Raw genomic sequence first — 16565 nt, 5'->3', positions numbered from 1 at the left:
TTTCAGTATCATAGTTGAAACCAGGACTCTCTGGGAATTGGGTCTTGAAGCTATTCTCAGAGCATGTGTCGCATGCATTCCACAGGGGCCTGGGGGATGGCGTGGGCTTAGTTTTTGGTTTTCAGCAGTGTTTGTCATCTTCACAGCTGAATGGAACGCTGGAATGTGACATTTGCTCAGTTATGCCCATTTTTCTTTCAGTATTTATCGTTTTCAATGTGGCAGGTCTTATCTTAAAAACAAACAAACAACCTCTTCGCTTTTGTGAGTTTAGTTGGTAAAACAGATGCGAGCGAGAGACTTCTCTCCCCTGGACTTCATCCCTGGGTTTTATCCTTCACTTGCTGTTCTCACATGACATTTATTGATCAGAGCTTTTTTTTTTAATTCACTTTAAAATTTTCCAAAATACCATTTGACTTCTTGCCTACAGAGCTGTAGTACCAGGATCTACTCAGTAGCTTTGTAGCTATGACCACTTCCTCTTTCTGGAAGAAACTGAAATAGGACTGAGAGAAAAATGGCTTCCCTGCTAAAAAGAGAAATGACTTTTTATGGCTCAGAGAATAATAGTATAACCATAGCAAGAAATGACTTGTCTGTATCCCACTTTAGAATAATTCAAAAGTCATGACAAATTCTTGGGAAAAGCATTTGTTGTAAGATTTATACACAGTGCTATTTGTAGACTTATGTGGTAGTGTATCAGAATTCACAGAATGGAAAAATTACAAAATGTGTAGAGTAATATATTCTAAATTATTTTCTGTTATGGAAATCATAAATATTCCACAGTGAGTAAGTCTTTTTTTTGGAGAATCTGAGAGAAGGGTAGTAGCCAGTATGTTCCTAATTTTTTTTTGGTTTGAGATATCAGTTCACAGCAGAGCAGTGCCTTCATTGTACTTGGTAGCAACCTCTCTAGCTATTGAATCGTGTATTCTCCAGTACTACTTCTCTAAATGATATAGGGATCCTTCCTTAGTTCTTTGTTAGACAACTGTTCTAGATTGATTTCTAGTAGTGGCAAATGGGAAAATCCTTCCTTCCATCTTTTCCAGAATAAATGTTTTCTGATTACTTCATCTGCAAGAGTGAAGTGAACATTGAAAATACCAAAGTGAACTTCAGTCATTTATAGGAATGTCTAAATAAGGCAAAGATCAGTTATGTCTTTTCCATGGTTGTTTTCCATGATTCCATGATTAGCTAAGGATGAGGTTGAATTAGCAATCTCAGATTCTCAACGTATATTTTGGGTTTACCTATTGTTAATGAAACTTGCAAGCAGGGCTGCATGTTGCAAAGCTTAAAGAGAGCAGTAAAACTATTTATAAATCCAGACACCTTTATGAAGACCTGTTTCCTTGCTTTCACTTACGTAAGCCTACAGAGCTATCAACTGTAAGTAACTGAGGGAAGTAAACACATGGATAGTCTCAAATGTCTTGGCTTTTGTGGACGTTATGTGATTGAAAAGCAGCCAAGTTTAATGCAGACTGAGAAGTGCTGACATTTCAGTAGAGAAAGTGAGATCCAGAATGGCAAATAATGTTCTGGACATTGACCTGTGAGCCTAGTCTCCATCCGCCTCCTACCTCCGCTTCTGCCCCTTCTTTGAGGGGGAAGGAATCCTCTAGTTAAAAACTTAGTCACTAGGACAACCTGTCTCTCCTGTGGCAGCTGCCTTACTCTAATTCTTGCTTAGCTCAGTTCCCTGAGTATAGTGGAGAAGAATACTTCCAACCTTCCTCAAGTCAGCATCCAGTGGGGCCATTTCTACACAACCAAGGCCTCATACATTCATTTATTCAAAAAATGTTTATTGAGTGCATCTGTGTGCCAAATACTGAGGATTCAGCAGTGAACAAACAGATAAAAATGCCTGCCCTCAGGGAGCTGACATTCTAGTGGGCATCTTCCGGGGAGTTTGTCTGAGTCGAATTGAGCTTCAGGAGCAGACAGATGTGTCTGAGCAGCCTCACAACTTTGCAGAGCCCCTAACGTGTTCCTCTGCCTGCAGCAGGCTTTATGCCTGAGCAGATGTGGGAGAGGAGAGACACTTCCTACTAAACAAAATGTGTGGAACAGTAGCCTTTAGTGTTATACAAATCACTTTCTGTGGATATAAGAAAACTCAATTTATTGGTTTTTAGTCTAAAATTGCAGTATCATGTTAAATCTCATTCATTTTAACCTGTTGGTAGTTGTTTCCAGCATTTGAATTAGTTTTTCTGAATACACCTGGTATTGTGTGACTACCATCCCCAAAATATTTTAAGATTCCATTTTATGAACAAAAGTTATGCTAGGCTTTTCAATAGGCTGAGTGTACTTGGGTGATATCAGGCCTTGTCTTTTTAAGGTTCCTTCATGCTCTGAAATTATGATTCAGTGTTTCCTTTTAGAAGCTCAGCCTCCCCAACACAATGGGCAGAAATATTGCAGAGAAGGCCATTTTGATGCCTTGAGAAGAATGTATAATTCCCATACATTGATTTTAAATACAATTAAAGAGCCACAGTGTTTCAGAGGAGAGAGTGCTCTTTGACATAATAGTAGTAATTGCAGAGGTTTGGGCCTGAATCTGCCTGTAGGGTAGTTATTCCATGGGTTCTGGATTTTATAGGGACGTGCTTCTGAACATTGGTTCAATTTTCATGGGTCTCCAATTTCAGATTGTGACACTGTAAAACAGTTTTCTAGTGCTTGGTGCCAGTGATTCAATTATTAGAAGCAAGAGAGTTATTGGCCATTCCTAGAGTTGGACCCCAGACCCCAGGCTAAAACTCCAAACTGTGTCTTAGGGCAGCAAACCAGGTCCAAGGTCTAGTTCACTCAGTTTTCAGAATGAATTTTAACCCAAACCCAGCCTTCTCATGAATCCCTTTGTTGCTATGCATACCTGAAGTTCACTTGTTTTCAGTTTTTGAGCACTAATTTAAATTATATAACCAGATGTCAGTTTGGTGGTCTAGAAACTCAATTTGAAGAAATGAGTAAAAATTTTGTTAGTCATATCCTTTTTAATGATCTTTCAGGAGCTGTTTGAGATCAACAAAATGTAACTCTTTTCTATGATCTAATGAAAAGAACCACCCACATCTGTGGGCGGTATTCTAAGGGAAAGAGTAGGCAGGTCCAGAGAAAAGCAAATCTGTTACCGTTAGTGTTTGAACAACTATGAAACTATCCAGATTTTCTGAAATCATCCTCGGAGACTGTCAAAAGCCCTAGAGGAGCTGAACTTGAGAAAAAGCAGGAAGTTGACCATATAGCTTAGACCTCTGTAGCATAGGCCCCTAAATTTCCCTGGGGGATACATTTTATCTAGTCACCTTTAAAAGAGTCGTTGTTGATGGTTATGAATTCAAAATATAAACTCGAGGTTGAAGAGAAGTGACTTGGGCTGTGTTTCAGAGACAGAGTCTTAACAGGGTTATTTTTGTATTTGAGGATGTTTTAGAAATCCTTTGCTGCTACTACCATTTCTAGAGCTATTCCGGGATGGCACTTGTTCTCAAGTTAGGGCCAAAAATGGTGGAAATTTTAGAAAGCAAAGAATTACCTGATGACATGACTAGCCTCAGAGAACACTGAGGTCGTGTTCTCTGTTTTTCATTGTCTGCCGGGTGTCAGGGACTGTGCTACTCTGAGTATGTGGTGATGAGTGAGACAGACACACTGCTTGACTTTATGGAGTCGCCGGTCTAGTGGGGGAGACGTATCATTAAACAAGTGGAATAAGCCAGTGTTTAATTACACATTGTAACAAGTGTTATGAAGGAAAAGAAGTGACGTGATTTGGGGATGCCACTTGAATTTGGTATTAAGAAGTAGTAAGAAAGGGCCTTTCTGAGGAAATGTACTTGTTGGATGTTCTACCAATATTTTAAATGTAATTCTGCTGCTTTTGGAACACTCCAGTAAGGTGAGTAAGGGAAGGAACTTCATTTCCTTCTGTAACTCCTCACAGTTTAAGGTACTCAGTAAATGTTGACTGACAGTTTTCTGACCCGTCATATGGTCTCCATTTTCCTTTGGAAAACTCTCTCTCTGTCTAATTTGGATACAGGAAATTGGATCTAAATGCTTAGGAGAGTCTTAACAGTGCCTGGCATGTAATCAGTGCTCAGGTAACCATTGAATGAATGACTGAATGTTACAAGCAGAGTTTGGTTTCTCAGTTGAAAGTGCTCTCAGTGATCTCATGAAGCCACAGACCTTCCCTTTTCCTTCACACCCATCCCTCTTAACACGCACGTTCCCATCGTTCTTCCCCAAGAGTGATACTGTTTGATCCAGGGCTCCATCTGTCTCTTGTCTGCAGATAACTCCCATGTTACAGTTTAGCCTGTTTTCTCCTGCCAATTGGTCCTCACCCCTACTTCCTGCCGCTTGCCAATCCTCTCCACTAAAATGTCCTCCTGGAATCTATGATATCTGTGCGCTCAGCTCTCCCCTCGCCAGCTGCATGGCTTCCCCCTCGCCTCCTGAAGTCTTTACTCAGAGGTCACCTTCCTGGAGAGGCCTCCCCTGGGCACGGCATCTAAAACTGCAGGCGCCTCCCCACCCCACCCACACTTACTCCCTAACCACCTTCTGTGTGTTATTTTTCTCCAGAGCACTTATTTAACATTCTATCTATTTTACCTATTTATTTTCTGTCTGCATTCTCTCACTGTCTCCTTTTATAAGAATTAAGCTCTATGAGAACAGGGATTTTTTTTCTGTTTTGTTTACTGCTGTATCTTCAGTGCCTGGCACGTGGTAGGAATTCAATAAATGTTTGTTGAATGAGTGAGTGTATTTAATAGTCAGGCATTATATATTACAATGTTTCTATTGCATTAGAAGATAGAAGGAACACATCAGGTGCTTGCACTGATACATACTATTACTGTGAGTGCACCAGCCACAAATGCAAATTGATACTAGAGGGTTCTGATGGTGACTCAAGTACCAAGAGTGTCTTAGCCATAGGTGATGTGATTTTTTGAAATGATGAACAATTCTTGGTTGAATTCAGAAAAAAACATTCCCAGCGTAGGGGAGTGGTTATAAGAATGTATTCTGAAGCCAGACTGCCTAGGTTTGAACTTCCTGCTCTGCCATTTGCCAGATGAGTGGCTAGTCTCATGATGCCTCTACACTCCAGTTCTCTCATCTGTAAAATGAGGGGTAATACCCTACTTAGGTTGTTATGAGAATCAGATGAACAATGTCTAGCATACAGAAGCTCTATGTGTTTATTAAATAAATAAAATAAATTATTCTGTAGTTTTATTCCTGGAAATTTAGTATATATATTAAACCTCATGTAAAAGTACTTTATATTTGGGGCTGGCCCCGTGGCCGAGTGGTTAAGTTCGCGCACTCCGCTGCAGGCGGCCCAGTGTTTCGTTGGTTCGAATCCTGCGCGCGGACATGGCACTGCTCATCAAACCACGCTGAGGCAGCGTCCCACATGCCACAACTAGAAGGACCCACAACGAAGAATATACAACTAGGTACCGGAGGGCTTTGGGGAGAAAAAGGAAAAAAATAAAATCTTTAAAAAAAAAAAAGTACTTTATATTTAAATGTAAAACAGAGGTTATATCTAGACTAACCTGGTATTAATCAGGGGTTTTTTACCTGCAGGAATATCATATGAGATATGGGACAGTTGTTGCATGGGGCTGGCCCTGTGCATACAGAATGTCCAGCATCCTGGCCCCCGCTCACTAAATTCTAGAAGTTTCCTTAATCATCATGACCACTACAAGTGCCCCTTAAGGGTCTGTGATTTTTATATACATCCTTCTAGGCCCACACACTTTTTTTTGTGAAATTATTATGGATCTTCCAGATAAGCTCTTTCTTGTCTAACTCCCCATTGCTCAGTGTCCATAACATTTAACAAATTCTGGTTTATCTTACAGTTAAACATAGGATGTCCCTCCCTGGCTTGGGACACTCCCATCCCAAAATCTCTCCCATCAGAGAAACTCTGTTTTGATTTCTTCTGGCAAAGGGCAGACAGACCTGGTGGTTGCTAGGAGCCCTTTGCTCTTGCACATGTTCTCCCTTATGTCTCTGGAGAGATTCTTCAAGTTGGAGGCATGTACTGTGTTTCCATCTGCAGTGTGACTGTCACTTATTCACCCAGTGTTCTTCCCAGCTGATGAGGGAGAGGTTCTAGTTCTCTCCACCGCCCTGTGTACCCCCCGCCCCCTTCAGAAACGCCAGGCGTTTCTCAAAGGAGCCGAACCTCTTTTCTTTAAGTGTTTTAACATTATTCAATAAAATGGAACATTTATATATTGATTCTAAAGAAAAAGATGAATATTTGACTTCCCACGGGAGGTTTCTTAAAGTGAGACTTGAAATGGGCCTTAAAAGATTAATAGAATTTGACTGGACAGAGAATTTGACTAGGTAGAGAAGAGCAGAAAGGGCTTTTTTTCTAAGCGAGGAAAATATGCCAGCAGAGATACAATGCATGGTGTGTTGGGATGGTCAAACCAGGACTCAGGTTGAAAATTGGAGAGAAGATTGACTAGGCATAGTGGAGTCAGGTTGTATAGAAGTTCTTGAAAGGCAGTGTCCCAAGGTGACATTTTACCACTTCATTGTTCATTGTATTTCCACCTTACTTTCCCTTCTACAACTTTGTCTTCCCTTTCTTACCCTTTTTGGTTTCTTTCCTTATTTTTCCATTTGTTTGTTTTGGTTGAAGGTATCCCTTGTGATCCATGAATGGGCGGATTTTTATCGACCTTCCATGCCTCCCCCACACACCCCCCACATCCCACTGGATTCAGGCACAGATACTGACAGCCTGTCACCACCTATCGCCTAGCTTACACAGAGCAAACTATCTCTTGTTAGGATTAGCGTCTGATTCTGAATAGAAGTCTGTTTTATTGTATATACTTCTTTGCAAAGTACTAGTGAAGTGTTGTCACTTTTTAAAATTAAACTTGTGACTTTTGAAACATTTTTGGATATTTCATTCTGATACGGTCAAGGTTCTGGTGTGTGTGTTAGTTGTCTCCTAGCTAACAGCCTCTTGGCAGGCCGTTCTTAATTCAGTTATTGTGTCTTTACGGGATGGTCAGAATTCCACATTGCCTAGAGTTTTTCCGCCTCCAGTGTCCAGGCACTTTTTCTTGCTTCCTCAGCCCTCCTAAGCATTCAGAATCCCATTTTAGTGCTTGTGTTTGAAACCACTCATCTCTTTTTCTTTTTATTTGCCTGATTAATTTTGAATTTGAAGTATTGGTATTTTATACCTTTTTCCCAACTCAGATCAGTGTTTCCTCTCATTCTGTTTACTTCAGAAGGCCCAGAACATAAGAGTATTTATATCACTCGTGCGACACCCAAATGTTTGCTGATAAAAGAGGGAGAGTGAGCCTTTAACGTTTTCTCTCCATACTATTCCTTTTGGTTCTAGTTCTCCCAAATAGTCACGGTCTTTTTTCATTAAGTTCACAAAAATAGTTTAGCAGTCTTTTCACATAACTGGGCTCTCACACCTCCCTAATCCGATGTTCACCATGTTCCTCTTGTCAGAAAACCCGTGAGCTGTAATGTTTTCTCTTTTTCCTAGAGCGCGTACGTTAACCACACAGACCTGGCCCTTCCTGAAAGTGTGCAGTCTGTCCTCAGCCTCTCACATCCTGCCTGTGCTTTCCTTCAGGGGCCCTTCCCCTTGTCCTCCCTGAGCAACCAGAGTCTTCAGGTTCTCATCTCTCCAGTTAGAACCTGCTCTCTGGTATTTTTTATTCACACTGAGGTACACATTATAGGCAACAATTCAAAGTGTTGTCCTTTCCATTCGAACACACGATACTGCACATAGGAGATGGACTTTATAATGAAATTAATATTAATTGGTTTCAGTGAAGGAGCAGCGCAGACCTAATTGAGGAGTAAATAGAAATCAGGAGTGCAGCCCGATTAACCGTGCTCAAAGCCTTAAAGTAAAGGATAATAGGAGCTTCCTTTGCCAGTCGAGAGGAGTCCGGAGCTTCTATGCTGCTCCTGGAAGCGTTCTGTGTGAACAGATGCGCGACAGCCCAGTAGAGATCACGAGTTATCCTCAGCTGTTTCCCAGTCTGTCCTTTAAATGAAACACACAGAACCTCATCAGTACTGCTGCGACTACCTCACTAACTGTCCAAGGGAGTTAGTACTGAAACACCCAGAGAACTCCTCTATAAGATCCCACAGAGCAGACTAAAGAATATTGCTGTAGCCGCTTTAATTGTTTTTTAGAGGTGTCGGGTAACTTGGGACCCCTACTGGCATGTCACTTCAAATCCTGAAGTATCCAGCTTGTCCTTCAGAGGGGGCTTCCTGAATTCAGTTGAAGGCTTTCACATCCTATCTGGCAGAGTCTTCCTCTAGTAATGCTGATAATTTCCTTGGCCCAGAAATTGTTACCTTCAGAAAGGAGAGAAGGAGAGAACCCATTTTAAAGGCATGTAGACTGTGCCTGACCTGAGTCTCATTCTGGTTGGGCTTAAGATAACAATGTCGTTTCAGCCACGGCTGGGGACTCCCTGGTTTTGGAATCAGGTCTCAGCTTTAATTTTCCCTCAAAGCATCTAAGCTTATGTCCCCAGGTTTTTCATCTCTTCTTGATATTTAAGGTATTAAGGAACTCCAGCTATCAGCTTGACCCATAGCAGGCACATGGACTCTAATGACTTCTGCAGGTGGTTTGGGCTATGTAAGAAAAGCTAGTCTTGATCTTAAACTGTCATCTGGATTCCAAGTTAATCCAGGAAAGCAGTAAAAATTAGTAATGTGTATTACATGTCTCTAATACATATGTTTTCCATTATTTGGTCGTCTATGTCCCAGTGTGCGCGTGCACATATGCATACTCCACAATCTTTCAGTTTTTCTAAAATGGGAAGGAACTGTGGTTCCAAAAGGAAATAATTGGTGTGGCACCTTGAAATCTGAACCCAGTCACGTGTTATGAATGGAATGACTCCAAATACATTAGTAGGTTGTCTTTCTTCCATCTCCTACTTTTTGGGAAAGAAAACGCTTTGATGGGAAACAATGGCTAACTTACAGGCATTCAGATTTAATTCTCTAAAGATAAGCAAATGATTTGATAGCTGTTGCTAAGTGGCAGGACTTGTAAAATTGGAGTTAAGTTTCCATGGCGATGGTCTTAAAGAATAGGTAGGATTAGTCAATACACAGCAGAAACCAGCTGTTCTTCTAGTAAGGATGAGAAAGAAGAAAATGAGCTTCAACTGTAATGGAAGAGATCTGTAAGACTTGGAATAAAAAATTCATCATCAATGGATACTATTTTAAAAATTGCAACAGATAACCAACCACTGGAAGTGGAGGAATGATGTCTTCCATTGGCTTTAAAATAGAATATATCATCTGCTTAAGCCTCTTAAAGTTGATAGATTATTAGATATAATAGTTTTAATTTTGGGGGGGTTTAGACCCCAGTGAAAATCTGATGGAGCCCCTCTGCAGAAAAACGCACACACAAATAAAACTTTGCACGCAATTTTAGGGAACTTATGGACCCCCTGAAGTCTGTGCATTAGACCCTAATTTAAGACACCCTGGGTTAGATGATCTCTATAAGTCTTTCCCAGCTTCATAAGTGACAATCCATGTCTCAGTTTGCCCAAACATATCAATGGAATCTGAAGATCAGATGTCAAACTTTGGATTTTCTTCCTCTAGATTTATAGCACTTGGCATGCACAGTGTTGAAGTAAAAAGAAAAAAAAAGGAATAGAAAGAATTCTACTTTTAAGTTCAATTCTTTGTCCTGGAGAAGCCAAGTGTTTAATTTTAAAAATCACTGGTTGGCTCTGTATCATCTTCACAAAAAAGCAGCACAGGACTAGGCCTCTGCCAGCAGTCGCTCTTCCCGGTCCCCACACCCAGCTCCAGATCCGCAGATGAAAATGCAAACTGAGATGCCACGTTGACTACCCAGCATTCTTCCAAGTTCACACATCTTCTCACTGTGTTGCTCTGAATGTCCAGCTGGGTTTGAAAAGTATTGTCTATTTATACTTCTCTCATCAGTTTTATGCTCAAGTTTCATTGACTCCAAGTTGGAAATGACACCCCAGAATTACTAAGCAGAAAATAATTTGCCCCTCTCCCTAAAATAAAGGGCTTTCCTCCTCTTAGGAAGTAAGAATGGAGTGTAGTATGTGTCTGTGTATTTTAAACTCATAATAAGTTACCCCATACACGTCAAGCATGGCTCTCTATGGTTTTCCTGTTCCCTTCTGCAATAGCCTCTAGTTTACCTGCAAGTCCTCTGGCACTCCCTCTAATCCCAGTTGGAAATGTACTGTCTCTTTGTACCTGGAATCAAGAACTCTGGAACTAAAGATTGCCTTAGTGTGGAAGGGAAGTGATCGTGATCTCTAGGAATAAGCCAGAGATGTCAGATGTCTCTAATTGTCAGTCTTCACTGTACTTTATGCTCCTAAGGCAAACCCTTAAATTCATAGCTGGGAATCTCTCAATGAAATTAGAAATATTACTGATGAATAGGAGCCAAGCAGTGTTGGCCAAAAAAAGTCTCCTGACCATTTACATGATATATTGGTCCTTTTGACAATTATTCCTTCCCAGTGTTGAAGGGGAAGGGGAGGGCTTAGGTACTCTTCCCCCGACCTGCACTAAAATCTCCTTCTGTTCCAGTTGTTCCCGTCATGGTGATATACTGCATGGAAGGCATACAAGACATAGCGTCTGTGGACAAATACTCTACGATATTAACTCTGACAGTGGCTTCAGCCCTTATTGAGCCAATGAAGATTGTTTGAGAACTACAATTGAGGAGAGGACAGGCCATCCCAGCCCCCAGCCCAACTATAGCTCTGCCTAGTGGCTGATGAAGTCCCTCTGCACCCTTGAAAGCATATTGACAGTTCACACCCTTAAAGCTCATTTCTGTCTTTCTGGGATTGAAGCTTATGACAGGGTTGCACGTTCTGTTGAATATTTATTCCTTGTGTGTATTCCTCCCTGCAGAGAATGTGATCAATGGGCAGGATTACGAAGTGATGATGCAGATTGACTGTCAGGTGATGGACACCAGGATCCTTCACATCAAAAGCTCGTCAGTTCCTCCTTACCTCCGAGATCAGCAGAGGAATCAAACCAACACCTTCTTTGGTTCCCCTCCAGCAGCCACGGAGGCAGCCCACGTTGTCAGCACCATCCCTGAGTCATTACAATAGTACCCTGGGGCTATGTTGGAAAACTAAGAGTGGGACCTGCCAAATTGGAGAATGGGTGAGAGAAATGCTTCCTTCCGCCTTCTGGGTGGCAAGCAGAGGACTGCCTCACAACAGAGTTCAAGGGGATAGAGAGGGAGAAAAAGAAGCTGCTCTGTTTTTCATCATCTGCCCATCTACTTGGAAAGCACTGGAATTCTGATGTAAGGGGAACAGCGTTTCTCCACTGGTAAATGCAGCCCTGCATCTTCCAGTGTGTCCTGGCGTGGATTTTGTCTGTACCTTTTTAAATTGCTTTTCCCTCTATATTTGTTTTGTGTTTAAATAGTCATCTTCTTTCAAATAAGCTCCTCTTCCCCTCTCTGCCATTTCACTTATTGAGACAGTAAAGAGATTCTTATTTACAGCTAACAGCACACAGGCGTTTCCACTGATTAGATTTTTCATTAATTTAATGCAAACCCATTGTGGATATTGTGCTTATTGGATAACAAATTTCAAAACCAGAAGGGCCAAAAACATCCCCAAAACAGTCAAAACAATTTGGAGCTTTAGGTAAAGGGAAAATTCCCATTTGGTAAAGTTTATCTTTACTTGGGATTTGCAGTTCACACCTGACACTGCGCATGGATACCTATGTTGGAGGTCAGGGGGTGGGTAGCAAATTTGAGAGAATGAAACAGAAGAGAAGGGTCAGTGATGGGGCTTTGAAAGAGGAGATAGCTCTATTAATACAAATATGTAAAGCCCTGGAAGTTTAATGCAACTGCAGCTTAGGATTAAAGCCACAGCTGCCGTTTATGTTGAGGACTCGAGGCCACTGCCTATTAGCCCACGTACTTATGTCTTCTCTCTGCTAATCTGGTGCACAGGACAAATGCTTCATTTTTATTGTGAATCCCCACCCACTACACACCTTCTATTAATATGATGATACCAAATTCACTTAAGGAACACGTAGGTAACTTTAAGCAAAAAGAGCTTTTTATCTTGAAAATTGACAAGAATTTATTCCTTAAGACTATGCAGACAAGCAAGCTTGGATTTCTGCTGGGGGAATACATCCCATAATATGGCAATAATTCTCAGTTTGTCCAGTGAGAAAACAGAGAAGGGATTAACTCTTTTGTCCTTCCATGGTAAAAAAAACACAGAAAACACTACTGTATTCACTTACTTTTTCCTGTACTTTGACTCCGTTCTTCTCTCCAGTTTCTACCTTCAGTTTCTAAAGTGAGTCCTTCTGCCCCTCCTGTGAAACTGTTCAGTTTCTCAATAGAACGCATTCTGCAAACACTGCTTCTTACCCTAATTGACTTGCCTCTGTCAGATTTCTTCCACTCCATTTCACACTATATCAGTGTCTTCCTTCTTGCAAGAAAAGGAAAGAGAAATTATCTCAACTCCTGAAGGATTACATGCAGCTGGGTAGTTTTCTGCCTGTGAAATTAGGCATGGCTTCTAAATGATTTCAAAGAATCACTGACCCTTCTAACTCTGGGTAGTGATGCCTCTCTGCCCAAGCTAGTTAGATGCTTTCCTAGGAAATCAGTTTAACTTTTGTGAGGGACGCAGGGGGCTCTAACTCTCTGTTGCCTGGGAATCTGCAGCTGCCAGCATTAATTAGCCTTCCTCTTTTCTAACCTCTTGTACAGACTGTTGTCAGTCAGTGCAGCTCTCTCCTTGATTCGGCCATCCTGGGTGATGTTCACGCAAGAACCATTTTCCCTGGGGACCATCTTACTTCTAATGGGGCCAAAGAATGGAAGGCAAATGTGTAGACGACCTTTAGATTACAGGGCAGTCTTCTCCTGGAGCATCTTCTCCTGGCCCTGCCCCCTTCCCATGCTGTTTGAATTAGCCCAGCAGGAGGCTGCGACCGGGGCTAGTAGGCAGTGGCGACATGGTCCTTCTCAAGCTGCTAATCTTCTACTGGAGCGTCGTAGTTCTAACAGTAGATACAAACACTTTATGCATGGAGTGATTATATATGGTGCTTCCTTCCTCTCCTTTGCACTGAATCCCACAGGAACAAACCATCACATGGACTTATTTTTAGCACCTTGATTTTCCTTGATCCCTCTATTCCCCGCTTTTCCTGTGCTCATTTTACCAGCGTGTCAGACTGAAGGCTGCAGCTATGTTAGCCGACCTTCATGCCTCTCTGACGGGTGAAATGTGGGCGAGTGAGGAAGGAGTCATGACTGAAGAGCAGGCAGGTGCCCCCGTCACAACGTTCAGAGTGCCTGTGAAGTGACCGTCAAAGCCGTCTGGAAGCCGAGCCTTCTCTGTGCACTCGCTGCCCCTTCCGCTTCTTGTTGTTACCTGTTCAGAACTGATCTCTCTGAGATGAGAGAACAGGAGTCTCCTCAGGGTAAGGGTTCGGGAAATGAGTGAGAGGCAACTAACAAGTATGAAGAAGTATTCGACTTTTTTACTTGTTATCAAAGCTATTCTTAATCCCTGGGCACAATAGTAGTTTTTACTTTTAGTGTCTGTCTGCATCAGAAGGCCCTTCAGGAAATGGAAAGTTGCTATGCCGGCTTAAATAAAATAAACTGGTGTTTTGGCTTAATTTTTTTTGTGAGATTGCCTTTTGGGGATTGCAGCCAGGAATTATGGGGGATATGTGTGTGGGTGTATATATATATATATATATATATATATATTATTTTAATTTATTACATTTTTAAGTGAGATTTTGCAAGCTTGTGAGAAAATTAGATAAACTCATGGAGGAGGCCAGTCTGCTGTTAGATGACTCTGTGCCCTTCGGGCCGCCATTACTGCTGTCTCAGGAAGTGATGGTGGAGACTGCTGGAGACGGTTCTTCTGCCTGGTTGCGATTCCCAAGTTTTAGGCTTAATGGAAGTGGATGTTTCCTGGTGCTAACTATTGAGTCAGATGTTAGGGGCTTCTTGCCCTTGGGCAACTCAGCCAGCAGAACAGGGACGCAGCTCCATTAGAATGTAGTGTAAATGGCCTCCTTCTAAAGTTAGGATTTGTAAAAGGATCGTTCTTGAGACAAATGTATTGCTTGCCATGCTTGTAGTTTAGAAACTTGACCTTAGATTATTGGGTATTTGTGTGTTCACAAGTAAAAAAAACCCTATGATTATAAAAGCTCAGAGCATCTTCTAATTTTTTTGTTAAATGACTACAAGCTGCAGCACAATGCTGGCATTTCTTTGGCTTTTTTTTTGTTAGCAAAAAGTAGCCACGGAGGTATTTGAAAGCAGCAATGTTATATGAGTCATTCTTGAGTGTTCTGAATAAACATCACTTAGAAACAGACAAGGAACTTGGGATTCAAACTGATTTTTCTGTCGTTTTTAAAGAGACACCGTCCTGATTAAACCTTCCTGGCTTGAATCTTCCTCCTGGGCGTGGATCCCCAGTAGTCAAGGCAGTGAGGCTCCGACAAGATACTGCTGCTGTGGCATTTACAATGATTAAAACTGGAGAAATCTCAAGCTCTTGGTGACTTTTGTACTATTTTCTGATTCTTGCCATTTTACTAAGCTTAGGTTGACAGAAAAATATCACAGGGAAAAACTTCTCTTTGTATTTGACTTTCTAATACATTGCAAGGTTTCAAGTGACTTCCACTTTGAACTACCTATTAGAAGTAACCACTTTTACTGAAGAGCCAGAGCGAGACTTCCTCTCAGTCTGACTTCGTGGAAATTTCCCACCCATGAAAGCCCCCTTTCCACTGCATCCCAATGGGCCGGCTTGGCTTCCTTCCTTTGAAGGAACTGAACTTCAGATGAGACCTTTCATCCTGCTGGCCATTTCTTACAAATTAACCTCTCAAATAAGATTGCTTTTTGCCAGAACTGATAAACGCTTGTTAATACCTATGGACCCTCATTCTTTACCAAGATGTGATTTTTGTCCGTCTCGAGTCATTTTAATTTACAGAAATTAGGATCTTTGTCGCTAATGTGAATACTAATGATAACTTTTGCCTTAAAAACAAGAACAAAGCCTAAAAGAAAAAGAACGAAATGTGAGAAATTTTCATTCCTACCCCTAATAACATTTGGGGGATGGGGCACGGGCAATTCCCGTTTTCTGCTACCTGTAGGGGTTGTGGCTGATTTTTAATTTTCTAGGAAACAGATTCCTGGACTACCCAAAAAGATCTGGCTGGAGTCCAAATGGAACTATGCACATAAAAGAAATGCAGTTTTCTCCTACCTGAAAAAGAAATCAGAGTGTATGCTGTTAACTTAGATTTTTAATGACTAATCTTAAAGTTTATTTTGGATAAGACTAGAACTTTCAGCAGTTTGTTCTAATGTCTGTGTTCTCTGCCAGGTTATCTGTCAGAATTTATGAAAAGAAGGATGGCAAAGGTTTCTTGATAGGAAATTCAGTTCTGTGTATGAATCGTGTCATGGCTAGTCACTGTCAAATAGTGGACACCATTCTCAACATACTGGTTTGCTAACTTTAAGCAATAAAGATTTAGCACATTCAAAGGTTTTTAATTATATTAGATTGGGGAACCAAGGAGTAAATAAATCATAGTTTATCATTTGCCAAGGTCAACAAACACCATGCTGTTTTGCCGCTTGCCCCAATGAACTTGGTGACCATCGGTTAAATAAACAAACCAGGAGGCTTGGCATGTCCCCCAGCATGATAATCCCAGATAGAGATTAGCAAATTGACTTTCACACCAGAAACCATTTTAACTCACACTGAGCCCTAATTTCCAGGTCAGTCATCTGGATAAGAGATGATGAGGAAATTGAGCTTTAGATGAAAACGACTATGCACGTCTGGCCTTAGAGACACTGGTTTCTTGTTCTTGTCATGTGGGCAAGTATGGTTGGGCTAAGAGCATAGTGCTTCACCCACGGAGCCATTAGAACCCAAGGAGAGAGTGTTAAAGATGCCATTTCAGCAGGACTTTCTAAGATTGTATCCATGCTAAATTAAGAATGGGTTAAAGATGAGGAGGAAAGATCTACCGTTCTCTCCCTTACTGTTTACGTTGGTTTACAATACATAAAGAAACAATGACAACAGACTATTTCATGCTTTCAAGCAAGTCTTTATAATACAATACTTCTTCTTTGTCTAAAATTCAAATAAAGAATTTTTAAACTTCTCTTGTTTTGTTCTGAATATAGAAAAAGAAAAAAGACCCAAAGTGAATCTTCAGTTTAAGTGGACAGTAGTGAGAAGGGATGCCTACGACGGTTCTGTGGCCTCTTACTCTTTAGACAAAATTACTGATCTCTGTCCCACTCTTCTTCCCAGCCTGGTTAAGTAAAAGTTTCCTTTATTGTGTCCAGATATTTGAACACAATCTCA

General features: G+C 41.2%; 1 protein-coding gene across 4 annotated transcripts in view; it reads left to right on the top strand.

The window, feature by feature from the left end:
- ATF6 (activating transcription factor 6) overlaps nt 1–16360 on the top strand; it is a 215404-nt gene extending 199044 nt beyond the window's left edge. For all 4 annotated transcript variants that reach the window (XM_046681639.1, XM_046681640.1, XM_046681638.1 and 1 more), the window contains one exon: nt 11032–16360. In XM_046681639.1, the coding sequence (XP_046537595.1) occupies nt 11032–11240 (209 nt within the window). In that variant the 3' untranslated portion in view covers nt 11241–16360. The remainder of the gene's footprint in view (nt 1–11031) is intronic.
- The last annotated feature ends 205 nt before the right edge of the window (nt 16361–16565 follow it).

The sequence above is a fragment of the Equus quagga genome, chromosome 13, assembly GCF_021613505.1.
Source record: "Equus quagga isolate Etosha38 chromosome 13, UCLA_HA_Equagga_1.0, whole genome shotgun sequence".
Lineage (NCBI taxonomy): Eukaryota > Metazoa > Chordata > Mammalia > Perissodactyla > Equidae > Equus > Equus quagga.
The sequence above is the reverse complement of the archived record's forward strand: the minus strand, read 5'-3'. Positions and strand labels throughout refer to the sequence as shown.